At 38.4% G+C, this 25,917-nt stretch overlaps 2 protein-coding genes across 3 annotated transcripts in view; one reads left to right on the top strand and one right to left on the bottom strand.

The window, feature by feature from the left end:
• DEK (DEK proto-oncogene) overlaps positions 1–25,917 on the top strand; it is a 47,009-nt gene that overhangs the window by 17,911 nt on the left and 3,181 nt on the right. The window lies entirely within an intron of this gene.
• The window catches only part of KDM1B (lysine demethylase 1B), a 28,402-nt gene continuing 5,009 nt past the window's right edge, over positions 2,525–25,917 (bottom strand). The window contains exons 4-21 of the mRNA XM_042833437.1: positions 25,046–25,135; positions 24,126–24,237; positions 22,937–23,053; positions 21,991–22,029; positions 20,712–20,916; positions 19,404–19,588; positions 18,324–18,500; positions 17,259–17,333; positions 15,828–15,965; positions 14,255–14,426; positions 13,081–13,208; positions 11,858–11,989; positions 11,471–11,545; positions 10,455–10,571; positions 9,364–9,489; positions 7,776–7,898; positions 5,998–6,150; positions 2,525–5,403 (exon numbers count right to left, since the gene is read on the bottom strand). Of these exons, the coding sequence (XP_042689371.1) occupies positions 5,320–5,403; positions 5,998–6,150; positions 7,776–7,898; positions 9,364–9,489; positions 10,455–10,571; positions 11,471–11,545; positions 11,858–11,989; positions 13,081–13,208; positions 14,255–14,426; positions 15,828–15,965; positions 17,259–17,333; positions 18,324–18,500; positions 19,404–19,588; positions 20,712–20,916; positions 21,991–22,029; positions 22,937–23,053; positions 24,126–24,237; positions 25,046–25,135 (2,248 nt within the window). The 3' untranslated portion in view covers positions 2,525–5,319. The remainder of the gene's footprint in view (positions 5,404–5,997; positions 6,151–7,775; positions 7,899–9,363; positions 9,490–10,454; positions 10,572–11,470; positions 11,546–11,857; positions 11,990–13,080; positions 13,209–14,254; positions 14,427–15,827; positions 15,966–17,258; positions 17,334–18,323; positions 18,501–19,403; positions 19,589–20,711; positions 20,917–21,990; positions 22,030–22,936; positions 23,054–24,125; positions 24,238–25,045; positions 25,136–25,917) is intronic.

The following is a 25,917-nucleotide window of genomic DNA, read 5'->3' as shown; positions in this document are numbered from 1 at the left end:
TCTCAGCTGAGGAGAAATGTCTGAACTATTTCTCAGGTAATCCATTCCAGTCTGGCTGCAGCTGATATGTGATTTCACTGTGTGGAAGGCTGTGAGACCAGTACTGGAAAATACATTTAAAAATCTGTTTTTCTTAATGCTATTGGATGTGAAACAGCTGATCAGAGCTCTAAATTCTATACAAAATAGGCACAGAAGTTAACAGTGTGTTTAAGGCACATACCCTGAAAAAAGTTCAAGATCATATGCTGACCGTAGTAGTCTAGAAAAACCAGTCTAACTTCTTGATCTAATTTGCTTTCAGTGTAATTCCTACAGGCCTACAGTGTGCTTGGTTCTTTTGTTTATTAAGTCTTTGGTATTCAGTGTTTTGGTTGGTGACCTGCAAAAACACAGACATTAACCTGAATGGCTTGCTTACACAAGCAGCTGTTTTCAGGAGTGATCTTGATCTTTGGAGTGAATGCGTGGGTCCTGTAGGAGAAAGAAGGTGGAGGGGGTTAGGTGGGGAAAAGGAAGAGTAGAAATTTGGTGGAGGGAGGATGCTATGTGTCTTCAGACAGAGAGCTGAGTTCTGGGGTGACCCGTGGTACACTGCTCAGGTGCATCTGCCTGAATTTAGAGTAGGCACCACTAAACAGGGCTTAAAAATAAACCTTTTGGAGCTCAGTGCTTAATTTGTAATACTGCCTTTGGCAGTCAGCATGGCAATTCTGGGAAGGCTTATCAGGTTTTTATGCTGTTTCAGAAAGAAGGTACCTCATAACCCCTTGGGTAGATTTCAAATCAGAAAGTTGTATGGCAAATGTGTTGCAGAACACTTTAGGTTGGAGGAGACTTCTGGAAGTTATCTGGTTCCAACCTGCTGTTCAAGTTGACTGTAATCAAGTAGCTTCCAGTGAGCCAGATGAAAAAAACCAGTCATCTCAGGAATGCTTTATTTTATTTTATTTTTTTTAGTTCTATTACTTTTATTTTAGCTCTTGTCACTTAGAACAATGGGAAATCTATAAGGTACCAGGATATTTTGTCTGGAGCCTTGCAATAAGCAATTTAATGAAAGTCTGTGCTTCTCTTGCTGAAAATTTTTAAGAAAGCATGTTATTTTTGCTTTTCAAATAAATGTCTTTGAATTTGGAAATAATGATAAGAGCAAGTAGCCAGAAGTTGTATATCAAAAATTATGTTCAGATGGGCCTTGATTTACAGGAGAAATGGGTTGATGGGAACATCATAAAGCTTAGCAAATGCAGAACCCAGCATCTGGGAACAATAAGCCTGTGTAACACTTCAGATGGGGACAAGCTCGTTTCTTTCTAAGCAACTTTGCAGCAAATTTTCAGGAAAGGATCTGGAAAGGAGCCAATGGTGGTGCATCCAGTAATTGGAACTGGAGTTCACCTGAAACCCCCCGTGTTCCATCACAGGGGCATAATAACACTTGTGTATAGCCAGTAGGTCAAGAAAAGCAAGTATTTCCCTAAGTTCAGTGCTTGGGAGCTTGCCTTGGGATTGTTGTGCTCAGCTTTGGGCTCTGTGAGATAAGGAAGGTGTGGGCATCCTGGAGTGAGTCCAGTGGAAGGCCACCAAGATAATGGGTGTGGAGCACACGATGTACAAAGGAATGCTGAGCAAGCTGAGCTTGCTCATCTTTGGAAAGAGACAGGTAAATGGGATCTGTATTGCAGCCTGCAACTGCCAAGAGAGAGTAGAGAGCAGGCAGGGGTGGAAGGATCCTCATTACTGGAGGTGTTCAGGCAGGGCGCTGAGCGACTTGCCTTACAGTGGCCCTTCTCTGAGAAGGACCTGCAACCAGATCATCTCCAAAAGTTCCTTCTGATGTGAACCATGATTCTATGAGAATGGATGAAATATTTTGCATTTCTTGAGAAATTCCTTATCCGAGCAGTTGTGTTGCTCTGAAACATCCAATGGATGGATGGTGGAATAACAATGTTAAGCTCCAACAGGTATAGTTTGGTGGAATTCAGAGGGTGTTTATCCTGCAAGTGTAATGGTCTTTGGCTATTTTATACAAAGCAGCTGGCTGTGAGGAGGGAGAGAAACTTAGGGTCTCTTACTGATAAAGCATTCGTAGTTTTGTCCACGTCTAATACTCAAATCTGCAATAAAATTTGTTCTCTTAAAAGAATCTCAGGCCACAAACCTGGCCTCTCACATGTTCTGTGGGATAGCACTGGTAGCACATTCACCATGCCTTTCTTCCTGAGCTTGTTCACTGGACAGCTTAAACTTACTACTTACTTCACTCTCATTTATAAACTAAATTATAGGCTAATGTTTTAGAACTAAAATGAGAAAAAACAGAAATTTGTAACACCAGCTATTTTATTGACTGGGAATTGGGGGCAGTGGTGCAATCTACTGCTTCATAGTACCTGATTTCAGAAGTAGCATTGGTATTTTTTTCTGCTTCAAAGATTCTCAGTGTTAGAATGAAATTACAGGTGCTGGGGTCTTGAAGAATGGTAATGAAAATTCAAGCAAGAAATAACACAACTGCCCTGAGGATACTTTCCAGTTTTATTCTGCTGCCATAACATAGTCACACAGAAGAATTGAAGTGTAACAGATCATGCTCTGCATTCGAATATGTTTGATAACATTTAAACAAATCTGCTCAAAACATTCCCTAGTTCTTTATTTGCAGGGAATAAATTAAACACAGAAATAAAAACACATACATGCTTGGAATAAAATTTGACATGAGCATTTGAAAAAGAAAACTGGGGGAACATTAAGAATGAAGCCTCAGAACCAGCCTGATGTTCTTATATATTTTAAATGAACATAAGGTAAAGTGGAACATACTTATTTTTATTTACTCCTCAAACTTAAGTGCAGCGCAACACCACTGAAGTGCCTTAGCACAAAAATAATATACAAATAATTAATAGTTACTGATAAATTTATCATTTCTTATGTTAATGCTATAAGAAGTGTGCAGCAGCTAAAGCCAACTGTGATAGCATTGGTTCGTGTCCTCCTCTATTCTCTAGCGTATCATTTATCTACCTGCCAACTTAGAGATAGATTTAAAACCCCAAGAACAAATTATCAGCATGGAAGCACATGCCTGAAATAAGCATGTTCATGCAAACTTTTCAACTGTAGAAATGAAGCTGTGTTCCTCTTTCTAGGCAGGTTTTTCTTGAATAAGTGATTTGTTACGAAGCTGACAAGTTTTGACCACGGTCAGCAGAAGCAGCCATTGAATTGAATTAATGTTTCGAGCTCATAGCGTTAAGCTTGTTTAGAATCATAGGATCAGTAAGGTTGGAAAAGATCACCACGATCCCATCACCCATGCCCACTTAACAGCACCCTTCTGTGCCACATCTGCCCTTTTCTTGAATGCTTCCAGGGATGGTGGTTCCACCACCTCGTACATGATAAGCTAGGAAAGAAACTTGGAACTCAAATACCTACAGCTCCCAATCTTTCCTGCTTAAGCTGTGAGCCTGCAATCTGTGGAGTTAACAAAGTGCAAATAATTATCAAAAGCAAAATCTGATGTTTGATTATCTTTCATCAAAGGATTTTGTCTTGCTTCTTATAGCCTTTGAATTACAATTTAATATTTGGAATTACTTTCAAAACTGTACATACTAGCCTTTATGTAGAGAAAAAATTATGAACAGTTACACTTTTCCTATTAATCCGCATAATTCAGCCTTAAGAAGCAGAACAATATATATCTGAAAAACATCAGTTATATAAACATCTTCACCTCGTAAATTAGAGATTAAATAAAGATATTTAACAATATCATTGCTACTCTAAGAACAAGTTATTAGGTATTTAAAAAGAATTGCATTTATTCAGTAGCATTTTTCTTAACGTTGCTTTTGTTGTTTCTAGTGATACAGCTGTATGGAAATGAGCACTGTTAAAAGCTGAAAGAGCTTGCTGTGTCACTCTTACATGAAGAGATCAAAATATAACAAGAAGGGGGGAGAAGAATAAGTGCTTGCTATCCTTCCAGAAAACACGAGGCAGTAAAGTTACACGGAAGGTATGGCAGAACAGAACTAAAAGTTGGTTTTAATTTTTGTTTCCCACGAATACCATTTTAGTGGAACAGTATTACAACAGGTATCCTGATTGTGCCTGTCTGATTTCTACTGAGAAATACTTTGTCTTCCCCGTCTCGTGGAAAAACTATTAGCTAGATGCTTAGCCCTTACTGGATAACTCCCACAAGTTGTTTTTCATAATACTTTAATAACAAAAGAAAAAGAAAAAACTTCAAGTCAAAGTGCATGCTACCTTGTTTCAGCCCTTCATAAAGCTAAAGTTAATATTTTTCCTCATTCATCTTCACTGATTTTTAAAATATGAAAGCTGAATGAGCTGTTGGGAACTTGCAGTTCTTTTCTTCCCCCGCAGTGTGCACTCATAGCAGTAGTTAGTTCCTCAGCCCAAATGAATTTGGAGTTTTGTTTCCAAAATAATCTTAGAGTGTTCTCAAGCTATCCTTTTTCTACATGATCAGAAGCACTAAGCAAATCTAAACTTACCCTACTGTAACAAGGATTTCTCTGAATTAAGTAACAGGGAAAACATTTCAAAGTTGTTTTTAAGGTAATGTAAAAGTTAATCTTTACTTTCAAGTTTTTATTAGCTACAATAACCTATGATTGCACTGTAAACTGTTCCAGCAGTCTGATTTAAAGGAACAAACTTGATATTCCAAAGCCTGGGTGGTGGAGGCTAAGAATATGAGAAATACTGTAGAAGAGATCATCGATTGCAAGTAGAAACGGTGACAGCTGAGTGCCTTCCTACAGTAATTCTAGAGTTTGTCTGGGTTATTCAGGCTTTTGGGAGCAAGTTTGAACTCCTCTGAGCATAATCAACCTGAGAAGCACAGTTAGTGGAAAACTCCCATTCTCCCTTTACTAACTGCCAGCATTTTTAATGCTGTATGTTAACTTCATCTTTCTTTAATATGACCTTCTGAAATGAAGATCTACAATATCATGACTTAAGCCACACAGAAAAGGACTCGCAACAAAAGTTCCATTAGTTAAGCTGTGGCCAGAGACTCCAATGGCACCCTTGCTAGTGATATTTTGGATGAAAAGAAAAAAAAAAAACCAACACAACAATACGTATCATTAGGGCTTAAAAGGGGAAACAAAAAGAGTAGGAAAAGGAGGATGAAGATTTTATCTTCAGGTACCATATACTATTGAAGTACCACTTGGAAAAAAGGCAGCAGATAGGAAACTTGAAGATAGTTTTACCCACAGAAAACAATTTAAAACATATCTATAAGCACAAAAAAATACATAGTTAAAATGCTGCTATTTTGCTGGCTTCTCGAACCCCGCTCAGGTAAGCTCCTGTAACAGTCTGAGGAAAGTGCCTGTTTGTGGCCTGTATTTAAAAAAAAAAAAACCAAATTAATTAATTGTTTCTAGAGCTACTGAAACAGATTTAAAATGAAAAGTTCAGATCAGTTATTTTTTACATAGGCGTGTGCCAACATTTTAAAAGGCTATGGAAAGCTTAGTTGAAAGAATTTTAGAGGAAAGATTGATGATTTTTGACAACATCAGAAGCTGCAAAGCAAGTCAACTGGCAACGTTAGTTGTCTGTTCTGCTGTAAGCACTATAGAGAGATATTTGAGTACTATTTCAAGGTAGAATGCACCCATCAGCAGCATACATCTGTTATGCTACCCAGTAACAGAAAGATAATTTGACTAAAAATACAAGTGGAGAGTATGTTCTTTTCATAGTCTGCTCTTGCTGGTTATGCAGCTCACTCCCAGCCTGAGATACATGGTGAGCTACCTACTCCCAATAGGAATAAAGAGAGCTGTGTGTCAAAATGAAGAAACATTAGTATATTTGTGTAACAATATACTTTCATGCTACCTCTAAGTTAATACCTGTTGGCTGGCAAAAGACAGTCTTTCATAAATAGTTCCCCAGTGACCTTAAATCAACAGTAGCAAAGATACTTACCTCACCAGCAAAAAAAATTGTTCCTTGGATGTCTTCAGCTATAATGTCATAAGCTTCGCCGCTGCCTCCTGTTCTTACAAAACTATATGCCATCTGGAGCCAAGGGTCTTTGCTCCATCGAGTCACAAAAAACTTCACTGGGTCAGGAACCTCCTGTATGATTAGAGTGAAACTTACATGCTGCAAAGAAGAGCTCACGTTTTATGTAGCTTTCCATAATCCTTAGGGAGTATGCAGTATTATTTTACTGTAGATTAAATTCCTGAATTAAATCCCAGTTTTACTTATTACAGCACTAAGCACTGAAGATAATCTGTTTGCTAGAGTTGCCTGATGTTTGAAACATTACAGTTCCTCTGTTTTGAATGCAAAAAATGTGGATACTGTATCAAAACCTAGAAATACAGAGGTAAAACAAAGAGTTCCCATGTCACAGTAACACGTAATCTTGCAAACAGATAAAACAGCAGCATCAACGTAATTCAGCATGTTTGTGTGTGCAGTGTAAGCTCCTTGCATCTCAGTAAGACGTAATAGTTTGTGAATTCTAGTTTAAATCTCAAAATATAATTTCCGTTTTGCAGATGATTTTGTTCCAGTGAAGAAATAAATTGACTTGTCTAAAATCAGAAAATGAGCTGGTTTGAAAGCCAGATTTAGGGAGAAACAAAAAGAAAGTCTGTAATTAAGCTATGATTGTAGTACAGTGTATTTTTTGTCACATTGCAGTGTGTAAGTTCCACTCCATTCTACTAGAAAGAGCCTGAATAACTCTCTGAAGGCTCACTTAGCTACAGCTGTGTCTTACTCTTAAGGCTCTTGTGACAAGCAGACAGAAACACCACTGATTGCCTCTGCACAGCTTCTGCTATCAACAATTAGACAATTCCATTCAGGTCACCCCCACAAACTAATGTTCAAGCAAGCAAAACAATTGCTAGCCAAGGAGATACATGTGACAGGTTGCACAGGCATCCCAGAAGGAGGTTTTGGTATGGCACGCAAAGCTGCCTTGTCCTTGAAAGTCCTGCAGTGCTGTCAAGAGATGGCTAAAATTCACAACTGTGTTAAGCCATGGGGACAAAGACATGGCAGTCGTCCTTCTAGATTAAACCAGCACCAAACTGAAGACCTTTGTATGTTCTGATGAGGTGAAAATAGCAGGTATGTGGACTTACATTGCCTGCAATTCTGGTAACTGTAAAGCTGCTACCAAAAGTATGTTTTCTAGGAAAACATCTTGGCTTTCAGCTGCCAAAATTTTTCCAAGACCATTAGTCCCAACATCCATGAACATTAACGCTGAGCATTCCTTGAGATGTAACTGCTACAAATGATTTAGCTGTAAAATATTACAGAGTTTGTTAAGAAGAGTGAAAATAACGTTCAGTGATAGCCATCTGCTTGCCCCACATTTGTCTGATTCTCCTGTCAGTGTTTGTCCTGATAAGCTGGTATCTGGATGGGGTAAGCAAAGGAATTTTTACCTCTTGTTTCTTTACAGTCACGATTTAGGACCCTTGACTGATCATGTTGCTTGTACCTTTACCATAGGGCATCTCTGAAAGGGCTGTTTCTTACTAGAAGAATAATTTCTCCCCTACACAGCATCTGAATTTGATTTTTACCATAGCTCAAAAGAAGCTTTTCCTCAAACACACAGAAAAATAGTCAAAAATATCAAATGTTTTCCTGTACATCAAGAAGTAATGCAATGAGAAGCTTTATTTCTGTTGGCACATTCATTCACATCTGTTAAGAGAAGAGGTTTTTCTTACCTGCTCCTTAAACAGCTCTCGAAGTACAGTCATACACTGTTGCAGTACTTGTTTGTCATCTAAATTCTTAATGGTTGTCACAGCATCTCCAGTGACCACTGACATTAAAATGCTTTGTTTGCCCTAGAAAACAAAATCATAATATAGAATATCACTTCAAAATTTTCAGTTTAATTACTAACTACTAATGTAAATTTTAATTAATAAGACAAAGATATTTTTCAGCTCCAAAATAATTTTTGTTCTAGACAAAATCAGCTCTGATTCTTTAGAATGAAGGCTTCCTATTTTTCAGTGTTTAAGACCAGAGGATGTTAGTAACTGGAAATCTTGTTAACAGAAACTTGTATCGGGACAGTCAGCCCCTCTCACAACTCACAGAATTAACTGAAAACTCGCTGTATACCTATTGGAAGACTACACCCAAACGTTTGACCTTTGAGCCAGACCTCTCAAACTCCCGTGCCAAAACTTCACATCAACTCTACTCCGGTTTCAAAAGATGGTAAAAGAGATGAGCTATTTAAATACTAGCTAGACATGTTTTGGATTGGAGCCAATGCTGAGTTCTTAGCAGCTGATTTTGGCCCAAGAAATGAAAGCTCAGTTCTCATGACGATTCCTTTCACTTCAGGAAATGTGCTGTGATTTGGTAGTTTCAAAGATTAATCTGTAACCATGGAATACCAGACAGATTCTCAAATCCTTTCATGAACTCTCCCTCTTTTATCTGTACAATAAATTCTTCTGTTATTAAACTTGATAGCTATCAGAGAATAGCTGTCAAGCAACTTAATAATTGCATGAGTGTTTCTGGAAAGCATCAGCATGCTGAATCTCATATAGAATGAGCTCCTAAGAATTAAGGAGATGACAAGAAAGGCTGCATGGAAAGTCATACACAGGTGTTGATATTTTGATGACAGCACAATATTGACAGGATAGTTTCTTTTCACAGTAAGCCATGAAGGTCCAGAAGAACTTCTAGTCAGGTAGTAAGTAGCACTTGTTAAAGCATGAAGAAGTAGGTTAAATGTGTAGCATGTCTGCTTGCAACTGCCAGGGACGGGAAACAGAATGCCAATACATTGGTTTGAACTGGTTTTGAGGCTGACCCTGCAGACCTCACATTCACACAAAACCTACTGCTTGTCTTCTGCAACTTCATAAAGTCACGTGGGCCAGTGCAAGCCAGTAAGTATTAATAAGCCAACATTGTCCTTTTTAGCTGATTTAAGTAAGGAATTAGAAGTCCTAAACTTGAAGTGACAGAAAGGCTTTTCCATCTTTGTTCATCTGTGCCAGGTCTTACACACTTGTTTTCAGAATAGCTTTGATACTAAAAGTATTAACATACTTATGTATTATTTTGCACCCAGGCCTGGGAAAATATTGCTATTTAGTACAAAGAAGTATCAGTCAGCTTTTTCTTGATAAATAAAAGTGATTCCACTTAATTTAAAAGGAAAGAGGAAAAAAAGGGGGGGGTTGGAGGGGAAGGAAGCTTTCACTGTTCAGTAATGACTGCATTTAGATTCCAAACCGAATTTCTGAAGGGCCAGCAGAAAATACAGATGGAGTGTGTTACCTCTGGATCCATGTCATAGAAAACACTGAACAGTCCACGTTGGCTGGAATTGGGTGGAACATGACCAAAAAAATCAGCACCTTGAATTTTACTATCCCAAAATCTATAAGGAAACTGCAGTGCAATCTAGAAAGAGAGAGAGAGAGAGATGGAATCAAATAATTTCATAGCACACCACAAAACTCATAACTGTTCATCTAATCATTTTTCCCTTTTCTTACTCAATTTTCAACACAGTTTTCTGAGGGAGTTTCAAAAAATAATGTGTAAGCTGAAGTCTAAGAAATAGAAAATAAAGGGAATTAAATTCACCATGAAATTCACTATGGAAAATGCTCAAATTTGGCAGAGTTTTTACAAGCCTAATGCAGAACTCAGAAATTCCCTATAACAGATGAGGATCAGTGAATCTTGCCTTTAAATTTCCACATTGCTATAGGATCATTGTTGGCATTACTTTCATTTCTGTTTTATTCTAAGCGCAGATCTTAGAAGGGATCTTTTCAGGAGCAGCTCCCTTTTTCCACTAGGAAGAGTTAAAGGATCTTACAAGCTGGTCAAATACGCAGCCTTTGGTATTCTTCCAAAATAGTTCATGTATTTCCTAGGTCAAAATAGACCAGGGCTAAGAGTATTATGAGAACTTTGGATTATCTAAGATGAGTATGAAGGTTTGCTCAAACTCAGGCACAAAAAAGTTGAAGCTGTGAAGTGATTCTGTAACAGTTTCTTTAAAAACCACATTGAGACAGGAATTCTAAGAAATACACGTGAGCTCTGCTGGCTTTGTAATAATTTACATTGTGATGTTTGAAAAAGAAATGAATACAATTATTTCCATTGAATTTCACTAATAGTATAGAAATAGAAAAAAGTAAGCAGCTCAGCAGAGTGTTTTTTCTGCGCTTCCTTCCCCAGCCCCTTCTCCAAAATCACAAACAGCAGGCACCTCACAGAAGAGTTTTGGCCAGAGGATCCAAGTAAAACCAAATGCGTAAGCAAACCCGGAGAAATGCTCCGTAAAAGCAACAGGGCCAAAGCTGCGAATATTTCCATGAAAAGGACCTGAAATATGATCTGAATTTGCTTACCTTCTCAATGACTCCTGCTCCCAAACTATTAATAGCTTTAATTTTTTTTTCTGACAGCGGAGGACTGAACTGAATGGCATTTTTCTGGAGAAGGGCCAGTGGAACCGTCACTAATACCTGAGAGAAATAATTACAGCCACAATTGCAGCAAAAGCTGAACGCTGTACTTAAGATTAATAGAATCCTCTAAAGTGTCTTGGATTATCCATGTATAATATTCACCAGATACCTTAACATTAGAGTCTGATTCTACTGCACATTAATGGGGAACACATTCATTACACTGAGGTAAGAACAGGTCTCTCACTTGGCTGGCTTTTAAGTCGCAAATTGTTGAATTGCTTGTGTGAGTGGCAAACCATGCCACACAGTTTTAATATCTCTCATAAACTGTAGGCAGGCAGACCATCAGATTAACAAAAAATTCTTTTTGAAAGGGGAATGGCTCTTTTTTTTTCCTTCACAGATTCCCTCCCTTAAAAAAGGGCTCAGTAACATTAGTGATGTCAATCCTCTTTTGATAAGAACAGGTATCATTTTTAAAGTGATACCTAAAACATAATTTTTCCAGTACAAAGCAAATGAAGATGTAGGAAGTAAGGGTGACTGAGAGATAAGAAGTTGTTGAGTCCTGCATCCCAAAGGAAAACATTTTAAAGGGCAGATTTACATGTAAAAAAGGGGTAAGGCTGAGTAGGAAAGGGTACCAAGGAAACCATTACTTCAGAGACCAGATAAAAATCTATGTGCTTCATATTTTTAGTTCTATCTTTATAGTCCTTAGTTCTTTAAATCAAGTAGTACTCAGAACCCAAGCATGTTCAATGAAAAATAGATTCCAGGACACCCAAATGCAGATCATTGGAATGTATGAGTTTTCTTACAAGTGTGAGAAATTGGAGTAAATAGTCTTCTGTGGAAGGGGAAAAAACAAACAAACAAACAAAAGCACATGGACTGTGGAAAATGCTGTTGTCATGTATCCAAAATCCATAAACTGAAAGCATACTGGGTACCTTTTGTGTTCTCCACACAGTTCCATCTGCAGTAGTGACCTGTACTTCTTCACCAGAATAGTCAATACTCTGTACCTATTGAAATACAAATTTGTATAATAGTTTAGACTGCACACCTAGGATGCAGACATAACAGCAGCTGTGTTTTCAGTATCACAGATTTCATATAAATAGAATTACTCAATGCTGATGGCAACATCAACAATTTAATTTCTGATCAGTCAGAAGGTTAACAAAAGAAATTCTGAACTTGCCCTCTCTCTTCTTAGACATAAGTTGGAATGATTGCAGCTGCACATTTGCCTGGTCAAAAAACCCCTCAAATGTATGATTGGGTATGTCAAAATAAAGCAAGACAGGCATTGCATCAATATTTTCCAGACTTACTGGGAAATTTAACCGGATGTCCAGCCCTTCAGCCAACTTATCAATGATAGTGGAATATCCCACAGTTAGAAGAGTGTGATCTCCAGCAAACTGAGCAAAAAACTCATTATGGTCCCATGAGCGTGCAGATACCTGTGGACAGAACATAACCCAGCTGTCTCTACTGGTAAGGTGACATGGGTTCTAACAAAAGTCCTGTAAGTTAAAAACCACCCAGTTCCTTCCACAGCTTTGGCAAAAGGAAAAAAAAAAAGAAAAGTACATGAGAACATATGGCATTGTTAACAAAAATAAACTGCTTGTTTTCCCAAGGCCCCTAAGTGTCTTATAATTGCTGGATTAAGACATAAAATGGCTTTGTGTCCAGCAAGTAGTTTTTAGCTCTGCTTGAGGTAGGAAAAAAAAAGATAAGTTGTACCAAAAAATGAGGTGAATTGCAATGATTGCAGTGTACTTACTTCAGTTTTCTCTCCAGCAAAAAAAGTCATATTTTATAGCCCTAAGACTTGGAATAAAAATGAACTATTTCCCAGTGTGAGGGGGAAAAGGAGATGTTAAAAAAAAAACAAAACAAAACAAACAGAATTTGTCTCTATCTTCACAGGTTATTCCATGTTTGCTTTCACTGACATTCTCTCCCCAACAGACTCACAGTACAATAGTAATATTTGCTCTTGGCAGTCACCACCTGGCAGTGAAGCAGTTCTCAAATTGCTATTGAAATGACAATTCCTTATCACTGCAATTGCATTCAAACCATATCACACAGTCAACAGAATACCTAGGAGTGGTGAACTGGGGCCCACTGTCATGGTGTTGGAACATTTTAGGAGTTAAATGCTTTTATTCTCAAGATACCAAGGTAGAGAAGTGCCTCAGTTTTTTTAAACATATCTGAGAAGCAGAAGTCACACACCAATGTCTGAGAAAGAGTTACTCTGTGAATCCTACCAGCCAGAATCTCAGCAAAATGCACTATTCCCCTGCAGCTTCTGAAAGTAAAGAGGATTTCACTGCAAGTGTGTCGTGAACTCCCATTAGATTACCTACAGAGGTGCTGGAATTTATGTCACAGTGCTTTTGAAGACCAAGTTAGGGATATAGGAGTAACTTAGGGACAGCTGATTGAGGCCACGTGGGGGATCAGAAGGCTTCTCAATGTCACTTGCAACACTATTTTCCACAGAGCTGAACCATGTCAAAACACAGCTGTCAAAACTCACCTGAGAGAGATTGCTGCCACAGGCATACTCCAAATTACTGAGATGGAACTGTAGTACTTTTTCTTCCAGTTCACTGAACTGGATACCAGACTCCCGAATAAAGGCTTTATAGATCTCCTGTATTTTCTCTGTGAAAGAACATGTTTCAAATAAGGATATATCACAATTCACTAGAAGTCCTCCTGCATTTCAGCATTCTCTTCTCTAGATCTCAAGATTTTCAGGCTTGTTTGTACTAGGATGTTTTTCTTCTCATAGAAAAACCACAAGATCTTTCTGATGATAAAATACAACTTTGTTGCTTAAACATAGGTTTATGTAAAATATTTTTTTCTTCGTAAAGAAAATGTACATAGCTTCTGGAAGATATTAAAAAATATATTTAAAAACTACTAAGTGCAACAGCATAGTTGGGATAATCAGTTGAGACAGGAGAGACATTAATCGCTTCACTGTCATTAATATACAGTTGAAGATATTTCAGGGGGAAAAAAACCAACACTTTAGGATAACAGAATCCTTGCAAATAAATCCTGTTTAATTTTTTTTATTCTTTTTTTAAAAACGAAACAAGAAGAGATGAGGAATTTGATCCAGAGTTCACTGAAGAGCACAAAGCTACTACTTCTGTCTTATTCATCCCACACTGTAAAGATTTGGGACACACCTATTTCTGAGCAAGTTTATTTGTTGTTGAATGTGCTTGCATGCTGTAAGTGGGAGGCATTACCAGCAGGGATGGGACCATTCTTGCCGTTGAAAGACTTTGATTAGGCTGTTTTTTAAACAGATTAGTCATAAAGAATAGGAGTTGCAGCTCGCTGCCGCCTGCTTCAGCAGGTGTTTGAGTGTTTGAGCTGCAACTGCCAGTAGTTATACTGCAAAAAGCTTCACCATTAAAACAAGATACTACACCAGAAGTAATGCAGTATTTATAAAAGCCTTCAAATTCATCCTCCTTAGAAGTTACAAAGGACTTTTTGGTCTGTGAGTGTACAAGTAGTCAATTGTCCTCAATAGAGCTGGGTTATCACTGCTGTATTAAAGGTTAGGTGTGCAGCCATACCTAGACATAAAAATGTCTGATCTAAAAGGCATTTTAATATGAAATTCTAAATTCTGACAGTTACGAGCACAGCCAACATATTCACTTTTAAATACATCTCCCACTTACCACCAAGAGGAACATCTTGATGCTGGGTTTTATCTTTTCTCCACTCAGAGACAACATCTAGGATGGCATTGAAATGAAAGTCCATACGTTTATCAATAGTGGGATCTGTTATCCTTCCACCTTCCTGGATCAAGTCACATTTCTCCCCCAGTTTGTGCATTTTAATGCCAAGCTTAAGAAGAAGACATTTTATTGCTTTATAAGTATGGAAAAACTGCAGTGCCTAGCAGCTTAAGGTTATTTAAAGAAAGGTGTATCCCTCAGATTTAAATGATGTCAATGAAAAAACATCCATGGTCTTAAATAACAAGTCATATTAACTGAGACTCTTGTGCTCTGGAATACCAAGAGCCCTTCCATCTCTTAGTTGTCCACAAACTGTTTTTCCCCACTCTTCCATTATTTTCTTTATCGGAGATTCCTTGAAACCTCATCTCCAACTTTCCTGTCAAGTCATGGGGTAGCACAGAGATGTATCTGGTATCAAACATAATGAACGAGTTTCTTTCATTTTTCCTGAAATTAGTTCTTTTCAGCAGCTTTCTGATGCCTGATGGCCTAACAGTTCCCTGCAGGCATCGGCAGGATGCATCTTGCCAGTTGCTGCCAGCTTCATTATCAAGCAAGCAATGAAAGAAATGGTTTTGAATTAAACCTCATATCTTTCTCTGCTTATCCAACTCATAGCAAAGAATTCATTATATTCTACACAGTCAGTCTGGAGATTCTCCCTAGAGCCTTGTTACTTAAGTGCACTCCAGTGTTTTTCACATCTCCTTGCATATCTCCAGGATGCTGCTCCCCACTGCAGATCTCAAGACAGAGCTAAACTCTGCATGAAATATGACATCACATAACCACATAAGGCGAGTACCCAACATGTATTCAAAAGCCATTGCTCTTCACCTCATAACTGAAGTGTTTTTTAAAAAAAAATCAATAATAAACCCCATCATTTTTATTCTTCATGACACTACAGAACACTAAACAGTTAAAACAGCGTGGGCTGGATTTACATGCCTCTCTGAATAAACTCCACATTCAAGTTCCACTGGGGGAAATTCTGCTTCCTGCCCAAAAAAATTAAGCTGTGTTATGTTTGGAAAAGTATCTGTTAAACATATTAAGTATTGCTTGTTCAGAATCAAACTAGAAATGCAGAGGCCAAGCAAAGGCAAGTCTGTAACCAAGCTCTGTATTACAACAGCATAGCAATAGCCTACCACAGTGATGTCTTTCTCAGCTCTAAAGTTTTGTCTGTACTAGAATCAGCAGTCTGCCAGGTGCCTCTTATATTTTTATCTCTAGAAAAGGGCAAAAAAAGGAATTTCTTCCAATTTTGAAGCGAAGCTGCCTTGTTTTTCTTTACATAATGTGCGTGAAACCATTCTGCAGCCTTTCTCTGTCCCCATCTGTCACCAAAGATAGAACAGCAGCACAGGGTTTACTCAAAACGCAGAACAGTGTTTTAATCATGCCGTGAAAAGAGACTCCCGCCCTTTCCCAGCCACCCACACCCAGCTTCTAACAACAGTTCTGTAACGATAACGCATGACCACAGCAGAGAACCCACTTGCTCACACATTAGTGCCATTGGGTTGTTGACGCATCCGTTGACGATTTGTGCACCTCTCCCAACAGTGACGCCTGGGAACGTCTTATCGTCCCACACTCGGCCACCAATTCTGTCCTTAGCTTCCAAGACGATGACCTACGACACAGTGCAGTTCAGTGCATGGTGAGACGTGGCCAACTCCAGAGCAAAGGGGAAAACAAAGCAAAAACAGAAGCAAACCAACAAGGCTAACAACCTCAATGCCTTATTTTCATTTCTTGATATAAGTTATTTATGCATTTAAATTGTTATTTAAAGGTTACCCTTTGGGATATGTACGCGTGTACAACAACTGATACTTCAAGAAACAATCCCAGTGGAAAACTTCAAAATATTTTTAAAAACAATAAAGACATGCTGGGAATCTCAAAATTAGAGTTGAAGGCATGCTGCACACAATGATCTGTGTGCAACATCCACCTAGGGACATCTAGAATGCTTTTGGAGAAGTTTATTTCAAGGGTATTCCAAGAATAGCTCATTTTCATGTGCTCACAGCTCATGTTTAATTCATTCATACATACTTCTTTCAGCATCCTGACTCAGGATGCTGGACTGGATGGATACTTTGTCTAACTAAATATATTTATTTTTATTTGCTTTTATTTTTATCTAAATTCTTTTTGGACAAACTCTATCCAAAACAGCAGAAAGCAATAGGAAAAAAAAGCACATACATGTATTTAAAAAATTGACAAGATACTTCATGCATTAAAGAAATTGTCCTGCTAGTCAGTGATTCCATATTTTACTGCAGGAGAGCTTCCAAAAGATCTTGATGGACAATAAGGCTGCACTACAATTTGCTATTCAGCAGAAAAGGAAAGAGTTTATGGAGCAGTAGGAGCTAGGGTTTCACTTATTAAAAAAAAAAAGGAAAGCAACGTGCCCATTCATTTCCTTAAACATCAGCGCTGCAAACATCTAATTTGTAAAGAATATTGCTATTCTCTGATGCGTAAAGTTCTGTTACTATATTGGGATCATACTGGTAATAGTAAATGGAGGAGAAGGGAAATATGTGTGATTTGCCTGTTTAATAAACAAATAGGTACACTAAAGGGCAAAACAGAGAGAAAATCTCCTTTAAACAACAATTGCCATCTACAGTTGGATTATTTATACACAAATGTCCCTGACTTCCTTTATCCTCCCTACTCAAGTCTGCCTACAATACGCACTGCTTGCCTTGTTAAAATTTAGATGAAGATAAATTCTGTTTTTAGCAGAAAATTTACTCAATAAAACCCCAAATTCTGCCAATTAATTGGGATGCTCCATGCTTAGATGTTTCTAAGAACAAGGTTATTTCTTTATTTTGAGGAGGAACACTTCCAAAGCAGAGAAAATCTCTTGTTTTTTCAAGTAACGTACTCTAAAGTTTCTTACCTTAATCCCAAAGTTGTGTAGCTGTCGGGCTGCTGCTAATCCTGCTGCACCAGCCCCAACAATAATGACAGATTTCTACAAAATAACGTTCAAATACATAGAAGTAGTTAAGAACTAAAATATAAATGCTAGCTGCAAATGTATTCTTCTTGCTAAAGTTGAAGTACCCTTAGATTTCAGAAATGCAATTTGAATTGCAGATGTCTCAATTTCTTTTAACTGGAACAGTTCTCAGACAAATAACACACTTAACTTGTAACAATTCCAATCACAAATTGGGGCGATCAATAAAAGCTTTTTTATAAACTGAGAACACATGCAAATACACTCTCCACACAGAAATCAACTTTTTCTAGGAGGTTTCTATTACAGAATGCATTCAGTATGTAAGTTTCTGCATTCTGTCATGAAAATTGCTAGTCATAAATATATACCCTTCAATCATAGCTCTTGCAAACCAGAACTTAATATGAGTTTCCTCACCTCTGGAAGCAGAGGTGTAGTCCAGGATTAAGGCACAAGAAGAACCTAAGCATACTGCATGTTTTTCCCCATCTGAAAAGTGTACAGAAAGTTCAAATCCACTGGGTTGGATTCCACAGATATGTGGGAATAGAAACCTGGCTGGCAAAACTCCCATCTCTGCTGTTTCAGTGAGCACTACAGGTAGATGAGGTTAGGATGGATATCAGGACAGTTAGGTTGGATATCAGGAAAGACTTCTTTACAGCAAGGGTTGTTAAGCTCTGCAATAGGCTGCCCAGGGAGGTGGTTGAGTCACCATCCCTGGATGTGCTTAAAAACCATTTGGATGTGGTGCTCAGGGACCTGATTTAGCAGAGGGTTGTTAGAGTGAGGGTAGGATGGTTAGGTTGTGGTTGGACTGGATGATCTTTAAGGTCTTTTCCTGAGCAATTCTATGATTCTATGAGGACCATGTGAAATATGTTTGCTTTTAGAAGTGATTCCGACACAACTTATTGGAGTTAGAGCTAACGAGCAAAAAAAAAAATGTCCATGTCATTTTATAGTAGTGATAACACAGGGATTGTTACAGCTACTTACATTGTGGTATTCTTTAGGAAGAAGATACTGGTCAGTACTGACTGATAAAATCCCTGTATTAATTAGCCCTTTCCTTGTCATAAAATACAGTATCCTCGCCATTTCCTGTACACAGCGAATACGCACAAGCCCTCGAACAATTATATGATGGACACATTTTTGAGGGGTAAGGGCCTCCTGTAGAAGAGAAAAAAGGGGGAAAAAAAGCAGTATTGGTGGTTAAATATCCGATACTTTCACATGTTTGCAACGTATTTGCATTGTAAACCACACGATAAACGATATGATTCATTAATCATGAATCATAGAGGTGCCTGAGAATATTTTAAAAGCAATTTTTGTGGAAGTTTCTTGCCAGTCAGCCTTAAAGAGTAAGGTAATAATTTCTCTCTTCTCAGTTTCCTTTAAATAAAAAGCTAAATGAACTTGGAATAAAGCATAAGTGTAAAAGATGTTCTTGCAAACTCCATGGTACTGAAATCCATCCCTGACTGCAGGTGGCAGTGCTCATGGTTACATTCCATTAAAATTCATTTTAAAATGGCATTCAGAATAAAAGCTAGATGAATATCCAAAAACTTCACAATTATAATGCAGATATCAGGGTCTGAAAGCTTCAGTATGTGCAATTCTAGTTGTCTCTTGATTTTGTTTATATTAAATAGAAATAGAAGCAATTTCATTGAAGGGTAACATTGTAGAATAAACGAAAGGAGAAAGGCAGTCATTTCCTTGTCCAACATTCATACGAGAAAAAAAATACTGTCAAGCACACACAAACAACTGTTTAGAAATGTCCGAGCATCACTTTTGACAGAAAATAGCTGAGCAGATTTAGTGAAGGTTTAATGCTTTTAAAACTTTAGCATTTTACCATAAAAGAAGGTCCTAGGCATTACAACTAATGGTGGAGTGGAAATCCAATCTTGGCAAGAATTTTCAAAAGGATAGAAACAATTTTTTCTGGTTCATAAGGCTCTAATAGAAATAGAGTCCAATTCCTTTGCCTCCTCCCACTTAAAACATCCTTATCCCATAACAGCAGCTTTTGCAAACAAACAAATTAACTTTTAGCATTACCTTGCAGTTTGTGTACCACAGAGCCAAAATCAGGTTTCTCAAGGCCAAATACATGGTAGGATCTCGTGAATATTCTGGGAACTCATAGAGCTCATCTAGTTCCATGACATCTGGCCTTACACAAAGTGCTTTCCCACATTCATTGGGCTGGTAAAAAGGCTGGAAATATTTGTTCATTCCTGGAACTGAATAAAGACACACACACACAAAAGAAATAGTCATATTCTGTTTTATCTACTTATCCTTTTCCCTTTAAGACAATTCATTGATCTGGCACAGATAAAGAAGCCAGGAAGCATCCCAACCTCTAGCCACTTTTAGAATTATCTCATTTCATACGGCTTTCCCTTCTTCTACACTCCAGGCTGTGTAGTACTAATTCTTGTTGCACCACCTCTGATAGTGCCTTGGGCCTAAGAGTTTGAGTTTTGTCAGAGAGGCAGCACATGCCCTCAGATGCCATGACTGGTCCAACATGGAACAGGATCTAAATTCAAGTCTAAAGCCTAGCACTGCTGTACAGGCTCACAGAGTCCTCTGAACTGCTTTCATTTTCAGCTCCCAGCTCTACCCAGAGCTGGGACTAAAAGTAATCATCTTCCACATGCAGCACTAGCAGCTCTGTATAATGAAGTTGGTTTCCTGTTTATAAAGCAGGTAAATATCTGCTGAATAGATGAGCGGATTTATTTTCAGCACCTAAGGAGAACAAAGCCTGCAAGGATAACACAAAGGCAGAACTTCCCTCGAAGTACTCTCTCTGAGCCAGTACTGAGGTATATCAGTAAGGATGATACGGGAATCCTGAATTACCTTCTTTCATACTGAACCTATTTTGCAGATCTCGCTCCCAGATTGTCAGTCTCAGAGCTACTGTTAGCAAAAAGTAACCTAAACAAAATCCATGTGCCGTAAGAAATCTAATCCTTTTCTGCAAAGCCTCAAACATCCTCCACATCAAAACTAGCAGAATTAAATGTTGTTATTACAAACCTTAATTTCCTTAAGAAAACAAATGATCTTTTAGTACCGGAATGTTAACTTCCATTTCTGTTACTTAATGGCAGGTAGTAATCAAAAAGCCTATGAGGTCTGTGCTTACACCTTAAAGAAATGCATTACCTTTATCTTACAAATGAGTAAATTACAACAAAGAAGTAGAGAGGCAGTCACACAGAGGGTGTGTATTAGTGCTGAGAACAGAACTGGTGTTTCTGAGTCAGGAGCGTTGTGTGCCTTATAACCTCAGTTATAAGACAACAGTCATCACACCTACTTAAGGAACAGAGCCCTGCAGATGGCCCTTACCAGTCAAATTAGGCACGCTCTTTAAGTGCTCTAACTTCACAAGGTTGGATTCACCAGGTAAACGATTAGTGCTGGTACAGGATGGACTCATGCCCACGCAGTCTGGATAATATGCAGCTAGAAAGGGAGCTGCCACACTGTCTTTCAGCAAAGGAGGGAGTATGAGCATGGAGTACCACCAATGGTCTGAAACTTCAGCCACTCTCTGGCCAAGCGGAGAAGTGAAGGAAAGAGGGGAGAAGAGAACATGTCAGTACTTTGAAAACGTTGTAAAATGAACCAATTCCCCCCTCCCTCCAGAACTGACACCAAAAAGCGCTATTAGTACCAATCTCAGATTTGCAAGTCTTAAAGACATTTTCTCTCCCTCTTTCCCCATCCTCAGCCTGACACAGAAAACTAGCAGTATTAAACCTCAGAAACTGAGCTGAAATTTCATCAAGTCCACACCTATGTGGAAAACAAACAGATGAGACATGCCACGACAATGCACCTGTGCCTTACCAGGCCCTTGATAAAACATTTACAGTTGCTCGTGCAACCAGAAATCTGAACTTAGAAGTCTAAACTAACTGACTGATTTAATATAAATTCTGCTGTCCCCATCAAAGACCTTCTAAAACCCTAAGAAATGCTACTGACTCAGCCTCGTTTTACAAAGTAAACATGCATTAAGGAAACAAAATGTCCAAGCTTCCACAGCAGTCAACAATTATTATGCACGTTTCCTGGGACAGAGGTACCTCAGGTACGCTTGCCAACACTGGCTTATCATATCATACTCAATCTGAAATGTGAGGTTACGTGATCATAAAACTATTGCAACACCAACATGCATCACGTATCATTAGGAGGTAGAGGAGAGAGAAAACATGTTTTGGCTTTCCTATGCACTTTTCAGGAAGAGGAGACAAGGCTTAACTAAAGATGGAAACCACCTTGAAGAGAGGGGAATTTGGAGATGGGGATTTTTATTTGAAAACTGGCAGCTGAATGCTGGTTTGCCTAATAAAAAATGAGAATTAGGAGTGAGCCTTGGATCACTGGCCACAGCTCAAAGACAGCAAGAACCACCTGAAATCTAACTGGCATAGTGAGGGAAGAGAGGAAAAAAGATGAGAAAGTAGAAGGTCCTAGGCTCTGTTGCAAATAGTGTCCTTTGCAAAATGCATCAATACTGCTACAATTAGCCAAAAGTCCAAGAAAAGGAAAGATGTATGCCATGCTTTGGGGTTGTTTTCGTATTCTGAACAAATGAGGAGGAACAGCTGCTACTCACCAAGTCCTCAGGCATGGAACATTGGTCTGAGCCCTCCGTCTGAAAGAAAAGCCAATTGAATCAGAGCTATTCTTACACTCTACAACAAAAATTAAATATAAAACTAAGCAATTTGGCTATGGCATGTTTCCTTAAACCAAATAATGCATTCATGTTAGCTTTCTGTGGCACGACATTTGTATTAGTAAAAGTAAATAACAGAGAAACATATAGTTGAAAACACAACACACCGAAAAAATACAAAATATACCAGAAAATGTTTCTCATTTGTTGAATTAAGCAGTCTCCACCGATCAGACATTAGAATATGTGTCTTATTCCACAAAATGGAGTGGAACACTAAAACAAATTGGAAGGGCAAAAAAAAAATCTGGGAAGATTCTACATTTTTCAGAGAGACTCTTCCAGTCCAGACTATAAAACCAAAATTCTTAGATTTATTTCAACATCACAAGGTTCCAAGATGAACTGTCATGTTTTTCACAAAAAAGACTCTGCGGCATTAAAAGGACTCTTTTTCAAGAGTTATCTTTGTGCCAAAGCTGAAAATTTCCCGTGATAAAACTTGCTAGAAGTTACCAAAAGCTCACTGAACTTTTCAAACATTTTCCTCCATAATGAGCATGGCTTGACAAACTAAAACAAATATTGTGATGCATGTCTATTTCGTATATTCTGATAATCTTTTCATAGCTTCAGAATGAGTGATTTTATAACTGACTACAGACAGAAAGTATTTCAAATTCTTCTTTCTTGATATTTTCACTCAGGATACAGAAAAGGCCATACAGCTTGTGGGCCTTTCACTGTGCAACTCCACAGGCCATCAGGCAACTGTTTTTAAATTAGAAACATTAAGCAGCAAGGTAAGAAGTAAATAATGTCCGCAAACAAGAAAAATCTACTTGTTAATAGTTTCCATATGAGCAAAAGTCTTCTGTGTTACCTTGGTGGAATTGTTTAGTTTCATACCACATCTGTAGGTTTTTGCTATTTGCGGTGTCAGCTGGATTTCCTTTGTCAGCTGACGCCATTTACCACACTCTGGCTTTGTACACTGCACCTACAAGTCAAAAAACAAACATGTTTTTACTTGTTACTGACTGATCATAGATAAGGTTAATGAAGCCTCGATAACCGACTGAAAGAAGGCAGATGTGAGAAAATTCTTAAGTGCAGTTGTTAAATTCATTCTCATATAATGTTCGGGTGTAAGACACTTTGTATACTAAGTCTTGCACTGATTTCCTAAAAGACTGAATTTCACCACAGAACCTAATCCAAAATTGATTCAACAGCCATTACTACTGCAGTGGCTTTTGCAAGCATTGCTGTGAAAAGTATATCACGCACTACTTCAATAGACTTCATTGTGGCCTTCCAGTATTTGAAAGGAGTGTATAAAGAGGAGGGAGAACAACTGTTTACAAGGATGGGTAGTGATAGGGTTAGGGGGAATGGTCTTAAACTGAGACAGGAGAGGTTTAGGTTAGATATTAGGAGGAGGTTTTTCACCCAGAGGGTGGTGAGGCACTGGAACAGGTTGCCCAAGGAGGCTGTGGATGCCCCATCCCTGGAGGCATTCAAGGCCAGGCTGGATGTGGCTCTGGGCAGCCTGGGCTGCTGGTTGGTGACCCTGCACACAGCAGGGGGGTTGAAATTCTGTGATATGTTTTTTTCAAACTTTATTCCATTTCCATCTCTCTTTCTCTTCTACTCCCTTCAGCGTGGAAATACAGAAATCAATGTTTTGCAAGTCTTTTACACTCACAGTTTGCTATAGCTGGTACGTCCCATTTTCCCCACTAAGTCTTACTCTATCTGAATATTATACATCTTAGCTGCTACTTCAACAAAAAGCAACAGAAAGTTGTTCTCTGTGAGACTTGGAGAAGGTGTCCAACAATGGAGAAGCTGATCAGAATTGATCTTGAGCTTTTCTCTAGCCCCTGTAAAAACTCAGCTGGCCTGCTGCCTGATCATACAATATCAGAAAGTTTTTCAGTTCAAGAAAGGAGAAGATGGAAAAGACAGGTCAGGGGAGTTAATTTAAACATCTGTTCAAAACTGTATGCCTTCACAAATAAACATCACATTGAAATACACCATATTCCACAAATCGCTGTCCATCTTACCCAATAAGGGAGCTGCTGATCAGCCATGAAGGCTTTTGGGCTGGGCTCACTTTTCCCATTACTTGTCCAAATCCTTTTCCAGGCTGTGTATTTCTCATAACCATCTTTATGACTAGAAAGAAAGAGAAAAAAAGGGCAAGTGGTTAGGAAATGGAATGATCTAGTTTGTTTTAAGCAACAGTGGTTATTCTAAAATTAAACCTTTTATGTAAGGACAGAGAAATAAGGCTGAAGAGAGTCCTGTATTTTTCCTATTAAAAACAAAGCAAGTTGTGGTTCTTATGATAGCAATAACGAGCATCCTGGCCACTATATCCTCTTGGTATTGGGCATACTTCCAAGAAGTTAAAATGGGGACTGAGTTACAGGTGCTGCTGAGTTCATAAGCACTCAGAAATCTTAGCAGAGATGGACTGAATTCTCACAAAAACAGAAAGGAGCCTGGAGCCCAAAGTACTCTGTGACCCTGACCTGAGTCTTCACCAGTCATTGAAATGAAAGCAAAATCTACTTGCTGGCTTTGGTCTTATTCTGACCCAAGTTCTCTCTCCTGAGCTCACATTTGAAGTGAATCTGCTACCTAAGGGAAAACGGATGTACTTGGAACTACTTAAATGCACTCCCATCTTTTAAAATTCTCTGCTTTTGTTTTAAAAGAGAGGAAAGCTTTAGAATAACTGTACCTGTAGAACAGCCTAGGTATAAAGTAACTGGTTTTGCTCACGCTACACATTTATGCTGATGATTAGTCCATACAACACCTGCAGTTTTAACACCAATATCTAAGCATCACTTCAAATAAAGCAAGCACAGAGGATGAACCCTCGTATTATTCACAAGTATATGAGGTCTCTTCACTCGTATCGTCTGTCAAATTTTAGTAAGTACTGAAAAGGCACGATGTTAATTGGCAAATCTACCTTCGGTAGTAGTGGTCAAAACATTCATTGCAGAAGTGCTCCCCACAGGAAAGATGATACCATCTGGACGTATACCCATTTTTTGCACATCTGAAATGCAGAAATGCAGAAATACTTTATGGTACATCTCAAAAACCCTATTAACAATAGCACATTCTGGAATGTGAACCAAATATTCGGGACAAGCCAGCACATTATGTTATGTTCATGAAGGCTGTCTTACACAAGGCACTGCAGTTATTCAAATCACAATAAGGAGAAGATCGTTTCAATTGTCTCAGACACTTCCAGTTCCCAAACGAAGCAACACCAGATGCAAAGGAGGCAAAGTGTGCACAATAAGCAGTTCAATAGCTGGCTTGGCTTCCAGCAGCCTCTCTCCAACAATGGTCCACTGCGCCCTGCTTTAGCACCCTTTTAGTAGACACTTCCTGAACAAAAAATAGAGTTGTTTTTATAATGCCTATTGTGACAGACAAAGCATTTTCCAAATGTGTAAGGAACTCTCTGTAGGAACTTAGCATTTCTTGACCTTTTTTTCATTCTGTTCTGGTACTGGTGCAGCAGTGGGAGGGGGTCATCTTGATGAGTATTTTTCTTGTACGAGTGATGAATGGATTCACAGCTCATCACAAGATCTAGTCCCCAGAACAGCTGACACAACCATATACACAAATCTGAACACCAAACCAATGTTGCCTTTTTTTTGACCAAGTTAGCTGCAGTTTTATCCCAAAGAAGGAAAACCTTAAGGAAACCCCTACACATTCTGGACTTCTATTCTTTATTACTCATGGAAATAAGTGCCTATTAGCAAAGGTTATATTCATTATGCAAAGCAATCACTCTTCGCTTAGAAAACTCTCATTAAA

The sequence above is a fragment of the Centrocercus urophasianus genome, unplaced genomic scaffold (assembly GCF_019232065.1).
Source record: "Centrocercus urophasianus isolate 14NV4802_14NV808 unplaced genomic scaffold, USGS_Curo_1.0 seq_11, whole genome shotgun sequence".
Classification (NCBI taxonomy): Eukaryota; Metazoa; Chordata; class Aves; order Galliformes; family Phasianidae; genus Centrocercus; species Centrocercus urophasianus.
The sequence above is the reverse complement of the archived record's forward strand: the minus strand, read 5'-3'. Positions and strand labels throughout refer to the sequence as shown.